At 38.6% G+C, this 20,804-nt stretch overlaps 1 protein-coding gene across 2 annotated transcripts in view; it reads left to right on the forward strand.

Annotated features, from left to right (window-relative positions):
• The first annotated feature begins 261 nt into the window (after window positions 1-261).
• LOC142157724 (maternal DNA replication licensing factor mcm6) overlaps window positions 262-20,804 on the forward strand; it is a 140,601-nt gene continuing 120,058 nt past the window's right edge. For both annotated transcript variants that reach the window (XM_075211297.1, XM_075211298.1), the window contains exon 1: window positions 262-389. In XM_075211297.1, coding sequence (XP_075067398.1) covers window positions 283-389 — 107 coding nt within the window. In that variant the 5' untranslated portion in view covers window positions 262-282. The remainder of the gene's footprint in view (window positions 390-20,804) is intronic.

A 20,804-nucleotide genomic window follows, 5' to 3' on the forward strand; every position in this document is an offset into this window, starting at 1 on the left:
ATGACTGTGTCTCTGAAATATAATTCAGGTTATAAAAAAAACCCTATTGTTTTATCTGTAGTTCATGTTAAGCAAAACTTCTAAAGTAATAAAGCATATTTTTCCATTTTACTGATTGCAACAAAGGTTTATGTTTGCATTCCTAATGTGTAAAATCCTCATGATTGCTAATTGAATTTGGGAGGTGCTTTAAGGGGGGAGGAGAGCTTAGAAATAAGTGAGCAAGAAGTGTGGATCTCTTTCAATGGTGTTGGTCATTCTTTTTACTTTCACCTTGTTATTATGGAGTTAGGCAATCCAGCAACAGTAGCAGCAGAAGCTGCAGGGCAGCATGTGAAAGATGAATTGTCTGATAAGTGTCAAAAACTTTTCTTGGAGTTCTTGGAAGAGTAAGTGATCTTAATAATACTGTTGTCATGCAGTTAACATTTGTATGACTGTCCTGATCTATATTTTATATGTACTGTTCGTTTCTAGATGATTTTGGCATCATAGCATTACAATATGCAATTCTATTGTATGTATAATGACCGTTCTTAAAATACAGTATTTACTAGGTCCAGTCCCCAGGAGCCCAGGTTTAAATCGCAACCACAGTGGCCATGTCATTTTTAGATGTGCTTTTACTTGTTTAAATTTAATAAAGCTGCTGCATTGCTCCAACAACAGTATATTTCGCTTTAAAAAAAACAAAAAAAAATAAAATCACATTTTTTGTGTCAGTGATGGAAGGGACTACAAATGTGGAGAGCTAAGTGGTATACGCGTGTAGTCACTCAGTTAAGGATCAAAATCGGAAAAAAGACTTGGGACATTTTTGTACTGGCATATATTGCTGCTAATGTTAGAGTGTGCAGTGGACACCAGTCCATGGGTTCCCTTGATTTATGGACTGTCTTCACCCAGAGCAACCCACCTAGGCAAACATAATGCCACAGAGTTATTGGTTCAAGGCATTCAAAAATCTCTTTGGCAGAATTGTATGTGGTTTTTTCCAGCCCCATACCATTTTGTACATAACCTACTTCATATAAACATCTTTCTTACAAATAAGATAAATAGGGGTGCTTCTAGAAAACTTTTCCTGAGCTGACAAGTGATTTGGCACTGCTTTCATTCTTTATACAAACTACCAGAAGCCCTTGTTTGGGTTGTTTGCACTCAGACTAATGTAATTGATGTACATTGTAAATTAATGTATAGACCAATGTAATGTAATTTTTTTTGTGAGCAATCGGGGAGATGTTGTGGGACTATTGGGGACAAGAAAAAATTCCACAGTGTAGAACACACAATGCAGCTTTTCCACCATGTACTGAAATTTGTGTAGCTCCAAACTTCCCACAATGCCTGACAGTGATCCTATTGAAAGTAATAGTCTTTATTAGGCATCATATATTTCCATCCAGTGGTCAAAGTAGAAGTTTAGAAGAGGTGGTATTGAAAATGTAATGGGAGTGGAACTTGATCCTTTTAAATTAAAGCAGTAGGAGAAGTGGCGGTATGGCATACCATTGTGTACACCCCCAATTTCACCACTGTACCTATCACACAACCAGGTTCCTAGTGATGTCAGAAATATTCCTTCAGCTGATATCTTAACAATTACATTTACAGCTTCTCAAAACACCTCAGCACATTTCTCAAGCAGATGTAAAAACACTCAAATTTGCCTCTTTACTCCACTTGCACATTTCTTACTTAAGCCCTGTATCAGTAATAATTTACATACCCAGTGTTGCTGGGTGCTGTAGTTCAACATATGCTGGAAACACTTATCACTCACAGGTGTTTGCAAGCAATGGACATGCTTCAGAAATTATTGCACTCTCTCCAATCAGGATAAACAACTTCCTACTATCCAGGGAATCTTTGTCATGATGCACACCATCCTATTAAAGGGACCCTCCTATTCACAGTCCCAATGCTGCTGGTTACACTGTCTCTTTCACTAATATCATCCCAATATTCTGGTAAACTTGATTACTTGGAAACCATGCTCCTGTGTTAAAAATAATGGACAGTAATATATACTCGGGCAGATATATTACAATGTCCCAATAACCAGGAACTTGGCCTTGCTTGATGTCAAAGGGATATTTCTGTATCTGATTGTGGGGACTCCTTCCCAAAGGCTTTCCTCTCTTGGGATCCTCTCCCCCTCCTGTCCAGATGAAGCTGTCATGCTCTACTCCAGTGTTGGCTAACCTGTGACACTCCAGGTGTTGTGAAACTACAAGTCCCAGCATTCCCTTCCAGAAATAAGCTGCTATATATTGGCAAAGCATGCTGGGAGTTGTAGTTTCACAACACCTGGAGTGTCACAGGTTAGCCAACACTGCTCTACTCCATGCACCCACTTGCACTGAGGTATCCCTGATGGTAGGGATCCACCTGCTGTCTCTACCCTCTCTTACTGCTCCTATGTTATGGGGCTTACATTAAATGGTGCCTCATGGCCTCTGTCGCACATCTCCCTTCTGCATGTACCTCAATTACCAGTCTTTATAGCCTCTGATTCCCATTTGACCTCCCTATCACAAACGCTTTGTGCCATGCCTTTAAGTCCCCCCATTTGTGTTGAAGTGGAGAACCGCCTCTAATTTTAGGATGGCTAGTGCCCCCCATCTCCTCCCTCTCCTGGTGAGGGAGTGGGGACACAACACTCCAACAGGTGCTACAGTTGCAACAGTGCAGCTGGATGGGCTGCCTGATGCACGTTAAGGTGCATGACTAAGCTCTGCTTTTCTGTGCTGATCTGCAAGATAGAAGTGTACCAGTGTAGGAAAGGCATAAAATTTCCAGAGGTGCATTGTGGGATACTGTAAATGTAAAAACTTCCTGACACTTTAGTACCATTCCTTTCAATAAAATAAGCATTTCAATTTGTCTCCTAAAATACTACTAGTTTTAGGCTCATTAAAGGCACAAATCAATGGATGAGGGTGAATTATGAATGCATTTATTAATTGTGTGAGGTGTGAGGTGTGTGCTTGTGTGTGTATGTTAAAGGTTTATTACATTGCTCAGCATGTGCTTCTGTGCCCTAGGACATAAGGTACAAAGTGGTACTATAAAAAGGATATAGAGACCACCAGCTCTGAGCTGGTGCAAGTCTTTTAGCAGAGTAGATATGGATTGCTCCTCTCCGCCTGATTAGAAAGGCTCCTAAATAATCCACCTTCTCCACCCATTTATCACATTACAATAGTCTAGCTGTGCAAAAGGAAATCTCATTTCTACATTACTCTGCAAAATGAGGTACCCCCATTTTACTAGCAATGCACTCCACCCAACGCCTGCCTCTCGTTATACAAACTTCTGCTCCACCACAAATGCCGGTATCTTGTTTCATAAACCTAGGAATGTCAGCTGAAGTCTTTGCAAATGGAGGCACGCCGTGGGTCCAAAGCTACTTTTGAACCAAACAGGTGACATTTTGCACTTCATACCTGACATCTGTATAGCGATCATGCAGCCATTGGGGAGTGTACGTGGGATTACTGAGCTAATTTATCAAAAGATGAAAAACGTTTTTTTAACAAATACCACTTACACCTGTTCCACATCAGGATGGTAATTGCAGATTAAGATCTGAATGCTTTATTCTTTGAATAAAGCATGCTTTCTTTTTTTAAATACCATGGCAACCCTAACTTATCAGTTAGCTTCTTAGTCATCTGAGCAGAGACAAGAAAAAAGAGACACCCTAGAAGGCATGTGCGACTCCTCCTTCTCTATGGTGCATTTTTTTTTTCCTGTCTGAAGTGTAAGACAAGTGGGTGTAGTGTTAGTGTACAGTGTTCTTTGCTTTTATATTTTAGCACTTCTCTTTCCTGGTGAATCTGGATGGTTTCTGCGAGGCCACCTCTTAGAGTGTGAGCAGGGTCATGGTTGGTTCTCTGGTGATGCCATTTGCTACTTCCAAGTAGCAAATGTGGATTTGGAGTGTCGGCACCTTTTTTTTTTTTTTTTGCCCTGCATCAGGACACATGCTGAAAGGTCACTGGCACCTATGACTTTCTTCTGGGTCATACTCTGTGCTGACTGGCGATGAAGCAATGGGTAACATTTAGGACATTTTCCACAAAGGAACTTCTGTTTCAACAAGAATTTCCACAATATGGGGCCTGAGCTACTAAAAAGCTGAATAGCATTCTGGGTGCTTTTCTCAAACCTTTTGGATAAGTTATTGACTCTCTTCTTCTCGGTACTCTCTCAGAGCCTGCTATAGGGAAAAAGACAAGGAAACATCATGTGTGTACAGCATTTGAAAAACCTTTATATGAGAATTATGATGGAGTATTTTGTGAGTATTGTATACCTTAACCTTAAAAAAAGCACTTTCAGCCTCCTAAGCAATGAAATAATGAATTTCCTGGCTGATGACATCTTTGCAATATAGGTCTGTCATGAAGTAGGATTTATCTCCCCATTTATCTTGACTCTAGATGGTCCTGACGCTCGGTGGCCGCATCTTTCCTGAATCTGCTCCCCTTGTGGTGGGAGAGCAGAAATACAACTTCTTCGGAACTTCAGTGATATGACCAGTGATCTCATCTTTCCCGTGTAACTCCAATTAATTTCAGACCTAGACTATAGAAACCAGCTCTAAGCACAATATAGTGCCAGACTATTAGGTGTCCTTTGTTAGTTTCCCTTGCTATGCTGTTCCTGTGGTTTTCCTGTGTACCAGTTTTCCAGCTTTCCGTTTCCTGACCATGAACTACTGCTCTTGACTCTGACCTCATATTCTCCTGACCATTCTTCTGCCTGTTGATACTGTACAGTCACCAGTAGCCCATTTTCAACATTAATTGTTCTGACTATTGTTGGCTCCTGTGTACCAGCAGGTCATGCTCAGGGCAATCTTTTCCATTGGGCACGATGGGCAGCTGCCCAGGGGCCCCACGGGCAAGGGGGCCCCATATGCACGGCTCTTAATGAGAATAAATAATCCTGCAAAAGAAAAAAACCTGCAAAAAAAAACCTTCAAGGGTCACTGAGCAAGTACATATCTCTATCTCTATCTCTATATATCTATATCTATATCTAGGGGCCCCGGTGCACTGCTTTGCCCAGGGGCCCATAATGTTAAGATGGCCCTGGTCATGCCTGGAACCTAGGCAGAGGGCTGTGACCTTCATGTCACTTTGCTGCAGAGCCCAAACTCCTTTGTGGGAGGCACAGTGTCTAATCTGTCCTTAATGAACACAGGTGACTAAGTGCCTATGCTTATGGTAACACTTATCCTGGCTGACTGTTTATGATTCATACTTCCTTAGTGAAAATGGGACATGTGCATAAGAGACAAAGATGCCCAGGTTATTTGCCCTGATGTGGTGAATACTCTACTTAAGCACACTAACAAAACCATGGGAATAAAATATACCACAGTTATAATCTCTATAGGATTCCCATTTTGAGGATCCTCCAACAAAATGCAGTGTTTATAAAGATAACATTAATAAAGAATGGGAACAAACATGCAACCATCAATTTAATCTTTAAAAAAAAATATTGTATGCATCTCTTTCATGATGAAGAAGCTGCTAAATGGTGTTCAGAGTTGAAATTTGATTCAACTTCAGCAAGTTTGTCTACAAGAAACGCTGTTTCATTTGAAGATGGATATGCCCTGAAGGATTCTATGCATAGAAAAATGGAAAGTTGCATTAAGAAACATCATATCCCCCTTTTGAGTCCAATTTATTAACAAAAACAGAATGTTTTTAAATCGCTTAATTTGCTGCAGTATAGGAGAACTAGACATTTTCATTCATCTTCATAACATCACTTCCAAAACACACAAAGCTACCGGCCAGGAAAGCAGTATTTTCGGCAGTTTGATGGTTTAAACAGCCTTTTCATTCCTTCAGGAATGAAGAAGCTAAGCCAGGGCCAAATGCCTTACCCTGACTCTTTCCTAGACATATATCTATGGAAATCTGCATACCTTGAAATCCTGCCAGCCACAGAGACTTGAATGCTCACCGTGCAATATTACTGGTTTGTGACATCATCTACAAGTAGTACTATTTCCACTTTACCCAGGAAGAATAAACTTGGGAAATCGAGAACCCCTTCATCATAAGTGAAACTGAATGCATTCTAGAGCAATAAGCAGATGTTATTAAAGTAATATGTAATTTCTCTTGTTCCTGCAAGGCAGATGGGCACCAGCTTCTATTCCAAGTTTCCCCCCAGTAAAGAAAGCATTAGGAGGTTACTGAGCAGTTCTAGGCCTGAGACTGCTCAAGCATTTCATCTTCATAAGACTTTTCCACATGGAATCTGTACAATACATTCTTAAAGCTATAGAGAAGGGAGATTTCCTTACCTCATTAGAGCTACAGAATGCTTTTTGCCACATTCCTATTATACCTGAACATCATCAGTTCCTCAGATTCTTTGTACTAGGTCACTATCAACACAAAAAAGTAGTCTGATGCATTCTCATCTATACTTCCTTGGTGTACAGAAACACAGCAAAAGACAGTATTTGTGTCAGAAGAAAACTTGTGAATATTCAACATTTAGCATACCAGCTTCAATCTTTTAAAATGGTGCAAATAAAGAGTTGTCAATGCCTACTAAGAATGTTTTCATTCACCACAGGTGTTCTATTTTGCGCAAGGTGGCATATGGAAGAGATCTTCAGCTGGTCATACTATACCAATGGGATCTTAGTGCAAGTTCTCTAGATCAAGACATCAATACTTTCAAATACTACAAGGACATGAATGATCTGGCTCCAGCTTCAGAGGCTGGAGATCTCATCTACTTACATTAGTGGCACATAGTGTGCTCAGAGTGAACAATGACTATATGCAAACACTCTAGAAATCATGGCAGTCTGACATGTGATTCAGCACTTTCAATCGCCAACATCTCAGTATCTTTTCCAACAACGGTCCAAAAAGGTTTTTCAACTATTTCTACAGAAATTTGGACTCCTTCAAATAGACCCGATGGCAACAAACTCAAAACACCAAACTGAGATATATTCACGGGGATACAAGAACAAAGGGAATCAGAGATTTTGTTGATGCTATGAAACTTTCAACTAGGGTATGTCTTCCCTCCTTTTCCTTTCATTGCCTGCACTCTGGGGTATGCTTCTGGAACAACCTTGGACACTACCATCCTGGTCAGAACTTCTACATCAGGGACAAATTCTGCACCCTAGCCCACAAAGGCCTTGTTAATGATGGCATAAAGATTGAGCAGGTATTACGAAGATGCAAGGAAGCCTTGGTAGCAGTGATTGAGATATCTCAGTAAGACAGAAATTAAAACTCTTCCTCTACTTATTCTAGGATTTGAAGGATGTTTATTCTGTGGTGCAAGCCTAAATTATTTGATCCTGCTTCTGCTACCATTCCACAAATTATAAATTTTCTTCATAATAGATTTCTGCATAATGGATTAAAGAAGGGCATTGCTCTCACCACTCTTAAAGTTCAGATGTCTGTACTTGGTGTTTTCCTGGACCACAAATTTAGCATCATAACTTTAATCAATAAATTATTTTTAACACCTTTTATAGCACCATGGGATCTTTATATGGTACTAGATGCTCGGACATCTAATTCCTTTGAGCCTCAAGTGGTATTCCTGGTAACGATCACATCTGTCTAATGAGAGAATGCCATGCTCTCTGGTGTAAGGTGCCTTTCCTAAACACATATATGGACAAAATGGTACTGTAATGCAATCAATCTTTACTACCTAAGATAGTTCCCACTTTTTCTGATAAATCAGAAAATTAGAATTCCTTTCCTTTTTCCACAACCATCCAATAGTAGCTAAGAACAATTATTTACCCTGGCTCTTGTACTGAAAGTTTCAGTTTACATTTCCAGAACAAAAGAAATTCATTAAGACAGATCAAACTTTTATCCTGCCTACAGGACACCATCAAGGACATGCTTCATTTAAACATATTCTTGCAGAACGGATGAAGGAGGGAAGGCATTTTGCAGGCTTAAAAAACACCAGAAGCAATAACACATTCTACAAGGACGGTGGTGACATCTTGGGCATGAAGAGCTCTGGCCTCAGCAGAGAATTTATACAAGACAGCATAATGGTCATTTACTCATATCTTTACCAGACATCCTCCTTTGGATGTGACATCTTCTACTGAAGCTCAATTTGAAAATAACATAATTTAAATGGTTATTGCATTAAAAGTTTACTTTTATGTTCCAATAATTTCCTCTTAGTGATGGTTTATATTGAACCACCCTCTTCATATATTGCTGTGGCCAGTGGAAACTTAGATGTGATGTTATGGAAAATGTAAGGTGAGTGGAATTTGATAGTTTTAAAATTAAGGCAGTAGAAGGGGCAGTATGGCGCATCACTGTATACCAGCCCCCTTCCACCACTGTCTTGGGTACATCCAAGGAGTTTGAAAAGGAAAATTAAAAATTGTTACTTTTATTTCTTTGAAATACTCTGTGGGAGCCAGATATTCACACGTGTTGACTGTTTTTTGGGGCCGTTTGGGGAGATTCTAAAAGATACCTTAGAAAAGGAGTCACATTATAGGCTGACTTATCAATGCATGTATACTGAGTGCAATATGTGTTTTAGGTTATAGCACATGTTGAAGTCGGGCATATGTATATCAGATTTACAAGAAGCTGATCTGAAGACGTGTGGTGATAAATGCATGTGTAGTTCTGCTCTGCTCTACAAGACATGACACTGCAGGATATTTCCAATACATATGTGGAATATAAAATCACAAAAGAACGCACAGAAAAATAAATTAATAAATTCAATTAAATGTCATCAGTAATACCTATATTATTAATAGGTAAAACATTAAAAAAAAGTTTTCCATTAAATACATTTGTTGGTATGTGCTACCCAGTATTGTTTTATTACTGTTTTTTTCTCAATTGTAGGACATTACGGAATTTGCTGGCACAATATAAATGTTGAGGATGATGGTCCGTGTATTATGAATGACTACTGTACATAAACTAAATTCTTACAGTTGCTCCTGATTGCAAACACATGTAATACAATGCATACACAGCCATCTTGACTAGTAATCAGCAATTAGACAAAACCTTGAGCTGAAGCAAAACATACGGCTGAAAACAAGTACTTGAAAGTAGGGATGTGCACCGGCGACTTTTGAGGTCTCGTGTTTTGTGTTTTGGATCCGGATTTTCTCTATGTTTTGGGTTCGGATTTGTTTCACAAAACACCTGCCGAAAGGTTTTGGTTCGGATTTAAGGTTGTGGATTCGGATTATTTTGGGGAAAAAAACTAAAGTGTAAAAATCAAGTTTTTGGGCTTATTTTCACTCCTACGCTAATATTAACCTCAATAACCATAATTTCCACATATTTAAAGGCTATTCTGAACACCTCACTATTTATTTTTTTATTTTTTTGGTACAAAACGTTGCAACGAGGTATCTTTCTGGACTTCGTAGAGGAGTGTTCCCCACAATATAATTGAAAACCCATCAACTGGTCTGAATTACACCCAAAAATAGTATCTGGACTGCGTAGAGTAGTGAGCACTGGCCAGCACAATATAATATATAAAAAACCTTCAACAGGTCTGCATTACACTGCACATACGGCTGCTCCTCCATCCTCTCCATCATATACATGTTGGGAGTTTCAGCGTGTGAAAACCTCTTGTTTTTGATAATGTCAGTGCATTTTGAATATTTTTCAATTTGCCCCACAACACTGTACTTTATCTATGATACGCATCTATCTTTCTTGACTGCGTAGTGTGGTGGCCCCGGTACACAATTTGGTACCGAGGCCACAATATAATTAAAAAACCCTCCACGGGTCAGAATTCCACCAAAAAAGGGTATGGACTGCGTAATGTGATGTGCCCGGAACACAATTTTTTACAGCGCCAACAATATAATTAAAAAATTGGGCATCAACTGTCACCGTTGTTTAATATCTGATACACCTAAATATGGACTGCACAGTGGAGTGGCCCCGGTAGTAAATTTGGTGCCGGGGCCACAATACCTCCTCCAACTTCCAAGTGTAGTGTTTATAAAGACAGACAGCGTCGAAGTGTTATTAGTTGACTTTCTTAACCCTAAAATTGTCCCTGTTGCAAATATTCGTGCAATGGAGTTACTTTTTCATTGAAAGACTCAAGCTTTCAAGTGTAATGTTTATAAAATATAAACAACAATACAGTAGTTTTAGAGCACGTCAATACCTCTTGTTTTAAATTATCACAGGGCATTTTACTTTTGGTTTAATTTCTTGAAATTGTTTAAATTTGGTTTTACTTTTTGAACATGGCAAACGACTGTTGATTGGTCATATAATGCAAAAAAAAAAAGGTCCAAGATGGAATTGTCCTTGGGCCCTCACACACACTCTTATGTTGTTGAAATAGGACATGCACACTTTAACAAACCAATCATTTCAGCGACAGGGCCTACCAAACAACTTTGGCTGAAATGATTGGTTTGTTTGGGCCCCCACACCAAAAAAGCTATTCATCTCTCCCTGTACAGACTAAACAGGCTCTACTGAGGCAAGATGCCGTCCTCATCCTCAACCTCTGATTCCTCTCCCCCTACAGTGTGTACTTCCTCCTCATCACACATTATCAATTCGTCCCCGCTGGACTCCACAACCACAGGTCCCTCTGTACTATCTGGAGGGCAGTGCTGTACTTCATTGAGGAATTGATTATTCATTTTTATAAACATCATTTTTTCAACGTTATGAGGAAGCAACCTCCTTCGCCGCTCACTGACCAGGTTCCCCGCTGCACTAAAAACACTTTCCGCGTACACACTGGAGGGGGGACAACTCAGGTAAAATAGAGCCAGTTTGTACAGGGGCTTCCAAACTGCCTTTTTTTCCTGCCAGTAACAATATGGACTGTCTGACATGTCTACTTGGATGGTGTCAGCAAAGTAATCATCCACAATTTTTTCTATTGTGACAGCATCCAATGCAGCGAGAGTAGACATGTCTGCAATGGTTGGCAGGTCCTTCAGTCCGGACCAGATGTTATCAGCATCCCCGCCAGCGCCTCTTTTAGGAAAACTGAGCTTTTTCCTCGCAGCCATAGATGTGGAATAAAATGAGGGTGGAGCTGTTGGCATGTCACGGTCCTCTTCAGAGGACAATCTCCTGACCAGCAGGTCTTTGCACTGCTGTAGACACAACATACGCTTTAAACCGAGGACCGAGCACGATGGCCAGAATGTATTCCTCTGACTTTAAAAGAGTGACCACCCTCGGATCCTGGCAAAGCGTACGAAGGGCTACATCCACAAGAGCTACATGCTTGGTGTAATCGCAATGGCTTACCAGCTCCTCCCTCACTTTCTCCAGCTGCTTCTGCAACAGCCTGATCAGGGGAATGACCTGACTCAAGCTGGCAGTGTCGGAACTGACTTCTCGTGTGGCAAGTTCAAATGGCTGCAGAACCTTGCACAACACGGAAATCAGTCTCCACTGCGCTTGACTCAGGTGCATCCCCACTCCTTTGCCTATGTCGTAGGTGGCTGTGTAGGCCTGAATGGCCTTTTGCTGCTCCTCCATCCTCTGCAGCATATAGAGGGTGGAGTTCCAGCGCGTCACAACCTCTTGTTTGAGGTGATGTCAGGGCAGGTTCATGCTTTTTTGATGTGCCTCTAGTCTGTGGTAGGCACTGGCTGAATGCCGAAAGTGTCCAGCAATTTTGCGCGCCACCGCAAGCATCTCCTGCACTCCCCTGTCACTCTTGAGGTAATGCTGCACCACCAAATTAATGGTGTGGGCAAAACATGGGACGTGCTGGAAATTGCCCATATTTAATGCCCGCACAATGTTACTGGCATTGTCTGACACCACAAATCCCCATGAGAGTCTAATTGGGGTAAGCCACTGGGAGATAATTTCCCTTAGTTTCTTGAATATGTTGTCAGCGTTGTGCCTCTTATTAAAGCCTGTAATACACAATGTTGCCTGCCTTTGCACGAGTAGCCATTTTGTAGATGCTGCTACTGATGCAGCTGTTGCTGTTGCTGCGGAAGGAGATGCATCTACCCAGTGGGCTGTCAGTCATATAGTCCTTCGTTTGCTCAGAACCACTTGTCCACATGTCCGTGGTTAAGTGGACAGTGGGTACAACCGCATTTTTTAGGGCACTGAGGACACTTGATCGTACTTCTCTGTACATTTTTGGCATCGCCTGCCTAGTGAAGTGGAATCTTGACGGGATTTGGTACCGGGGACACAATACCTCCATCAACCCTCTAAATCCCACGCCACTGATGGCGGACACCGGGCGCACGTCTAACACCAACATTGCAGTTACAGCCGCAGTTATACGCTTTGCAATAGGGTGACTACTATCGTATTTTGTGGTCATGGCAAATGACTGTTGGACGGTCAATTGTTTTGTGAAAGACTTAGCGGTCTTACGACTTCCCCTCTGGGAAGATGACCGACTAACAGCAGCAACAGCAGCAGTGGCAGTAGTAGGCGTACCGCTGCAGGATTCCTCGGATGAATCCCGTATTGAGGAGGACTCAGTCTGGCTGCTGACTTGGGCTGCAGGACTGAATCTGATGGAGATTGTGGAGGAAGTTGACGAGGAGGGTGTTGCTGGTGTGTATCCAACTGGACCACAGGATTTAGGTGTCCCTGTACCGATGAGGGTCCTAGCCCCAGTTCCTGAACTAACCACTGAACTATGAAGGTTATTCAGGTGACGTATAAGGGAGGATGTTCCTAGGTGGGCAAGATCCTTACCCCTGCTTATTTGAGCTTTACATAAGCTACATATGGCCATACATTGGTTGTCTGGATTTGGATAAAAATAACTGCAGACCGAAGAGGTGCATTTTTTGGTCTTCTGACCAGGCATGACGATGGGCTTTTTTATCCCATGGATATCAGCTGTTTCCCCCTCTGGTGCCTCATTTACTATAACCACATCACCATCCTCATCATCAAGTTCCTCCACAGTGCCAGCTACATCATCAATAGGCTCCTCCCGAGCCACCTCTTCCTGTACAGTGATGGGAAGGTCAGGCTTCACAACCACCAACACCCTTGGACTCGCCTTGGGGATTTGTGATAATTTCTCTTTAGAAGAAAGAGTTGTTTGCTGTTTTGTTGCTGACAGCATAACTCTCCAATTTTTTGTAGGGGGGGGGGGGGGGGAGGAGGAGGAGGCCTAAGATCCGTGGGTGAAACTGAACCACTAGTCATAAACACGGGCCAGTGTAATAGAGAAATTATGGTACAAATATATGTTGGAAAAACAATATTGATGTGTATAAAATCTGTTGGTCAAATGATTTCTTTCTGTATTCTGTGAAATGGTTAAATTGTTTTTCTATGTTATACTCTACAATAGGGCATCTATTCATAGGATGTTAAAATGGTCAGCAGCTGTCATGCTATATAGAGAGAAGAGTGTAAGAGGTCACATATGCCCTTTGACCTGCTTAGGCATAGAAATCTGTGTACTATGAAGAGATTATATATAACCAACTTTGTCCTTTTTGAGGTATATTCTTTAGTATATGATGTGGTTAGTGACGTATGTAAGAGGGGTGGTGTTACTTCTATATAACTTGTGTCTTACATGGAGGGTATTGTCGTGTTTCATGATGAATACAGACCATTGCATATGCAATTTGCAAGAATAAAGATAACCTTTGCTTTTTCAAATACTTATATTTTTTTTTGAATCATTTATGCGTTAACATTATGGAGGTCCCACGAGAAATATCTATAATTATCGATCAGCCAACACTTCTGGAAGAGGGGAGAGGAAAATATATACTCAATAGTGGCCACAAAAGGTAATATATTTTTATCTTATGATTATATATTTCTGTCTCCCACTCTCTGGGTTTGCTGAAAAGGTATTTATAGTTATCTCTGTAAGTGTGAAATTGCAAACGTATCTTTAATTGTTTGTCTATATGCTTTATATTTTTGAATAGAAGTATAAGCATAGATTTGGTACCAATTAGAATTTCTATTTTCAGTTTATTACTCAGACAGTTATACCTTGTTAGCCATGGAATGAATAATGGAATGTATGCGAGTGTGATTGGGCTTTCTTTACGAGGCCAGAATCCAGGTCAGTTGCCATATTCAAATATCACTTAGGTTAACGTTTGAAGGAGGCAAAGAATAGTCTCAAGTCACTTACGGTGAAACATAAAAATATACTATAAGGCCTTAGATAGCAGCGCGTGTAATATGTGTGTATGATAAGTCCAGGATTTATCTGACGAGATAAAGTGTGATGTCGCTTATAACGGTTGGAGCCTGTAAGCAGGGAGTTGCATATTAATAGTGGTTGTAGCCCTTATTACCATAGCGCAGACTGACTGGAGTAAAAAAAAGATAAGCTGCGCCATGGACGCATATGCAACCACACTGGAAAAGCCTAATGATAGGTTGATAATTTCCCCCTGGTTCTCCAGTGGCTGTTATGTTCCATAAATATGAAAAACAGTCTGTTCAATATGTGCATAAATGGTTAACAAGGTGTCCTGAATTTACAGAAAAAGGAAATTTTGATATAAATGTCCTAGGAGAAATAGGAAAGGGTGTTTTTAAAAGTAAAGAAACGCAAGCTTTGCAATTTTGGTTAAATGAGTCTAATTGTCAAACCCTTAACAATAGTGCAAGAGTTGAAATTTATGTACAGTGGAATTTTGCTATTGCTAAATTTTTAGATTGTTCTAAAGTTTTTTTGATTAAACAGGGTACAATTGAAAGGGTTAGAGAATATAATGCTAGATTCAGAAGAGAAGTTGTAAATCATTTGGGTGTTTCTGATGTGTTTGCAAAAGCGGATTTTAAAAGTATTTTGACTAGTGCTTTAGTGGAGGGGTTGAAAAATAATTTAAAAGTCAGAGTGCAAATTCATGTCCATCTTTGGGTTATGAAGGATATTGATGCCTTAGCCGCAATTGATGCACATCATGAGGATAATATGGTAATTAAAAAGGTTGAAACTAATGCAAGGGTTAAAAATCCTGACAGAAGTAACAGATCACAAGTGATATGTTATAACTGCCAGGAGAGGGGCATTTTGCCAAGTATTGCAGAAAGCCTAGGAAACAGACAATCTGGTAAGACCAGATCAAATTGACGGTCTCCAGCAACTTTTGTACACGTGTCCAGTATTAAAAAAAAAAAAAAAAAAAAAAAAACAATGTATAGGACCCCATTGTGAATATGACAGTTAATGGTAATAAGCATGAATTTCTGATTGATATGGGAGTTGCAAGATCAGTATTACAAAATGAAATTACATTACCAACTAATGACAGAATTGCTATAGGAGTCGCTGATCATGTAATTAAAAAGAAAGAGTCAGTTAGTCACTTTAGGTCATATCACAGATAAACATTTTTTTATTGGCAGCAAATGCTCCTTCTAATTTGTTAGGTAGAGACTTGTTGCGTAAATTAGGATGTTCAATATATTGTACTCCGGATGGAGTGTTTTTAGACATACCTGAGAGAAATAGACATGCAGATAGCTCTTGATATAGATGCTAATATGTCTTATCACAACACATATGGAATTCAGCTTCTATGGTGCTAACAACCAGGGCTAAATAAAATGGTAGATGACATGCTAGAAAATGTACCTAGTCAGTTGTGGACTATAGATTTAAATGAGACTGGGAAAATGAAGATTAGCCCGATCTCTGTTAAATTGAAACCAAATGTACCAAATTATGAGTTGTCGTTTACTTTGTTTTGTCACGAATATTCAGGTCATACAGCTGGTGTTTTGACACAGCCTCATGGAAATATCCCCAGACCTGCTGCATACTACTGTAAGAAACTTGGTCCCGTGGCTAGAGGGCTTCCAAATAGTATTAAAACTGTTGCAGCCACAGCTATATTGGTAGACAAATATGCTAATAGTTTTGGGAAATCCACTTACTGTTCAAGTGTCACATGTTGTACTAACGCTTTTAAATTGTCATATGATTAGATATGTTACAAATGCCAGACTAACAAAATGGGAATTGATTCTTCTAATGGCTGCAAATATTACACTTGTCAGATGTAACGTTTTAAATATTCTGCTACAATTGTTTATTACTTCTGATATTGAATCTGATAAGATTAAAAAGGGAGAGGAAGGTATATTTGAATACACCAGATAATGATTTGGCATTAAGTGAATCAGATGAGGAGAATGCAAACAAAAGTGAACGTCAGAATTTTGAATATTTTGTTCATGAACCACATGATTGTGTTGTATACATGCAGCAAACTACTGCATCACGATCAGATTTAAAAAGAAATACCATTGCAAAATCCTGATTTGATGTTATATGTAGATGGTAGTTGTCATAGGAGAAATGATACAGGAGCATTACAGTCAGGATTTGCAATAGTGGATGATAATGTGACTATATATTCTGAAAGCTTATCGGTTCCACATTTTGCTCAGATGCTGAATTAAAATTATTAATTAAAGCTTGTCAATTGGCAGAGAATAAAACAGTAAATATTTACACTGATAGTAAATATGGGTTTGGTGTTCACGATTATGCTGAAATTTGGCGACAAAGAAATGTCATTACAGCTGATGGTACAACAGTCGCTTATCATGAAATTGTAAATGAATTATTGAATGCTATTTAATTACCAAAATAGGTAGCAGTTATTAAATGCCAAGCGCATATGACAGGACATGATGAAGTAACAAAAGGAAATCATAGAGCTAACTTAACTGCTAAGAGAGCAGCAGAAAAAGACATTGCACCGATTGTTGAAAATACTAAAATTCTAAATGTTGTAATACCTGATTAAACTGAACTAATTGAGATGAAAAAAGGTTGTTTTTCACAGGGAAAGGCCCGATGGGAAATGGCAGGATGTCAAATTGGTAAAGATGGACTGTGGCGTGGAAAGGGAGGTAAGCCTGTAGTTCTCAGAGCACTCTTACCAGCATTGGCACAAATGAGTCATGGATTAACCCATGCAGGTAAGGCTGCTATGAAGAATATAGTCCATATGTATTGGTGTGCACCTGGATTTTCAGCCATAGCTGCCAGGTACTGTGCTTCATGTATTATCTGCCTACAGAGTAATGCAGGGAAGGCAGTAAAATCAATACCTAATCACCTGCCACCAACTGACGGCCCATTTCAAATAATTCAAATTGATTTTATCCAACTTCCTAAGTGTAGGATGTTAGAATATGTATTAATATGTGTTGATCAATTTTGTGGTTAGGTTGAAGGTTACGCAATTGCAAAAGCCACCGCTAATGTTACAGCTAAGAAAAAATGTACAAGAATTTGTATGTAGATATGGCATACCACAGGTACTTTCTTCTGATCGAGGTCATCATTTTATTGGATCTGTTTTTAAGCAAATGTGTGAATTGTTAGTTTTAAAACAGCTTCATGTGCCGTACCATCCACAAAGTAGTGGGAAAGTTGAAAGATACGAGATTATTAAAAATAAACTGTCTAAAGTATTCAAGGAAACGAGGATGCTATGATCTGATGTATTGTCAATAGTTTTACATGCCATCAGATTAACCCTTTGACGTCCTCAATTTATCACCGTATGAGATTCTGTTTGGAAAAATTCCTAATTAACTCTGAATTACAATACCAGTCAAAGCCAAGTTAATGATCTGACTGTTAACTACATTCTATCGTTTACTAAACAGTTGAGACAGATTCAAGTTGCTGTGATAGGCACACAACCGATTCCGATTGACAGAGCCTGTCATAATTTGAATTTGAGAAATTGGATGATAAGAAGTTTTTTAAGATCCGGATCGTTGACTGATCGGTGGTGAGGTCCATATCTCGTGCTATGAATGACGCCAACAGCATTAAAGGTCAAAGAAAAAAGCACTTGGATACACGCTTCCCATTGAAAGAAAGCAGTCGATCCTGAACAAGTTAGAAGATAATTATCACCTTTATTCTACAAGTAAGGGATATTTCTGAGACCATAATAATGTCTCGGCCCTTACAAAGGCAAGATGCTCTCCACTTGACGAAGTCAGGGGATGAAAATCTTGTGAAGAGGAAAAGACAAGAAACGGAAAGAAACTGGTATTCAGAGTTAATTGGTCCACAGCCAAATTTGAAATTATGGACATTGCTATTTGTTTTAACATTAATCATGTTTGCAATTGGTATTTTTCTTGATCTATATGTTTACAGCCCTGTATATGGACAACAGAACTATAATGTAACGGTTTTGGAAAGGAGAGTTAAATGAGATGCATCACAGAACCATTGTGGAGATTTATCTCCAACACAAGCATGTATTTGTAAATATTGTGAGCATCATATGGAAAACTTATGCGTACAATGGTGCTTAGATGATCCAGTTTTTTTAGTGATCGACATCCAATAATGTATTTCATTAGTTAATAGAAAAAAAACTTAAAACTTAATACTAGTGAGTGTTGGGTTTATACACAAGTACCTCATAGACATTATAATGTTGGTCTTATACCATTTCCTATAAATGAAAGTAAAATTAGGTGAAAAGAAATGTGGTAATAAAATGAAAGAGTATAGTACTACAATGCCACCACATATAAAATTGATAGAGTATTATAATGTAATACATGAAAATATAACATGTTATAATAAAACTACAAAACCTATGATTCAACAGAAAGGAGTTATTATAAAGTATCAAAAATATGTTTAGGAATAATAAAGGAACGTTTGAGGATTGTATAGTTTAATTCTTTAACAATAATTGAAAAATTGATTAACATAACATTGAGTGGGAATATAATTAGGTGGACGATACATTCTGTTAATCGGACCACTTGTGAATTGGGCTATGAGGCAGCTCATAGTTTAATATCTGATATACCATATACATTTCCTGAGAATTTGTATTTCATATGTGGAAGGCGAGCATATAAATGGCTACCTCCAAATTCTGAAGGTATATGTTATATTGGAGAATTAATTCCTAGCACAATTATAATATGACATTAAGATCTGGTTGACATGGTCGCTCAGGACTTAAAACGCAGAACGAGGAGATCTGTAAAAACTGTAAGTACTAAATATAAACATCTTTTTAAAATAGAACATTCAGTCAAAGTAGGGGTAGGTTTTAAAAATGTTTTCACTCATGGACATGTGGGATATTTAAATAATATTAAAGCAATTGAATAATTGGCTGATTTGTTGGATAACATTACAGAAATTTATGATGACACTTTTAGATATGTTTCCAAAGAGTTTCGAGCGTATAAAACTAATTTAATCCAACATAGATTAATATTGGATCATTTAACTGCACAAAGTAGTGTATATTGTCACACTTTAGAAACGATTTATAACGTGTATTAGCGTACGTACATTTCTGATAATATTTCAAACTGAGAAGAAGAAATAGATAAATATATGTTACATATTTCAAAATTAAAAAATGAATTCAGAATAAGTCATAATAACATTGATACAGAAGATAACTGGTGAGAGAATCTGATAGTGGATTCCTTCTACTTGATTTACAGGTATATTCTCAGGAATATTAGGGTAGTGGAAAGGACTATTTTGGACATTAGAAAAATATGCTATTTTTTTTTTTTAATAATATGTGCATTAATTTATCTTCTTTTAAAATGTAGTCTCTGATTCACTAAGGAATGTTTCTATTGCATTGAAGAATATCAAGGAGGATAGAATATTTGTACCACAACTTAAATAAACATTTCTCTTTGATAGTTAGTTTTATAAAAAATATTAATATCTCTTTTTTTATATTTTTTTTGTAGTTGATATGTTTTTTTAAGTTAAAGGTTATAGTGTGTGAATAGTTTTCAGAAATAGGGGAAATGTAATAGAAAAATTATGGTACAAATATATGTTGGAAAAACAATATTGATGTGTATAAAATCTGTTGGTCAAATGATTTCTTTCTGTATTCTGTGAAATGGTTAAATTGTTTTTCTATGTTATACTCTACAATAGGGCATCTATTCATAGGATGTTAAAATGGTCAGCAGCTGTCATGCTATATAGAGAGAAGAGTGTAAGAGGTCACATATGCCCTTTGACCTGCTTAGGCATAGAAATCTGTGTACTATGAAGAGATTATATATAACCAACTTTGTCCTTTTGAGGTATATTCTTTAGTATATGATGTGGTTAGTGACGTATGTAAGAGGGGTGGTGTTACTTCTATATAACTTGTGTCTTACATGGAGGATATTGTCGTGTTTCATGATGAATACAGACCATTGCATATGCAATTTGCAAGAATAAAGATAACCTTTGCTTTTTCAAATACTTATATTTTTTTTGAATCATTTATGCGTTAACAGCCAGGGCCTAAGCCGTTCCTTGCCACTCCGTGTCGTAAATGGCATATTGGCAACTTTACGTTTCTCCTCAGATGATTTTAAGTTTCTCTTTTTGCTACTTTTTCTTAACTTGGGCTTTTTGGATTTTGTACTACGAGATTGGGCATCGGGCTTGGAAGACGACGTTGATGGCATTTCATCGTCTGTCATGACTAGTGGCAGCAGCTTCAGCATTAGGAGGAAGTGGGTCTTGATCTTTCCCTACTTTATCCTCCAAATTTTTGGTCTCCATTATATGTAGCACAAGATACTGCAGAATGTGTGAACTTGGTAATATTGCAGTACCAATGGGCTTATACTGCTTGATTGGTTTTGCAAATTTGGTTATAGTTATTTTTTTTAAAAAAATTTTTTAAAAACTTGGGAATAATGGGGAAATAACTATGCCCTTAGAAGCACAGAGCACAGGACACAGCACCACTGGACACAGCACAGCACAAA

The sequence above is a fragment of the Mixophyes fleayi genome, chromosome 5 (genome assembly GCF_038048845.1).
Source record: "Mixophyes fleayi isolate aMixFle1 chromosome 5, aMixFle1.hap1, whole genome shotgun sequence".
NCBI lineage: Eukaryota > Metazoa > Chordata > Amphibia > Anura > Limnodynastidae > Mixophyes > Mixophyes fleayi.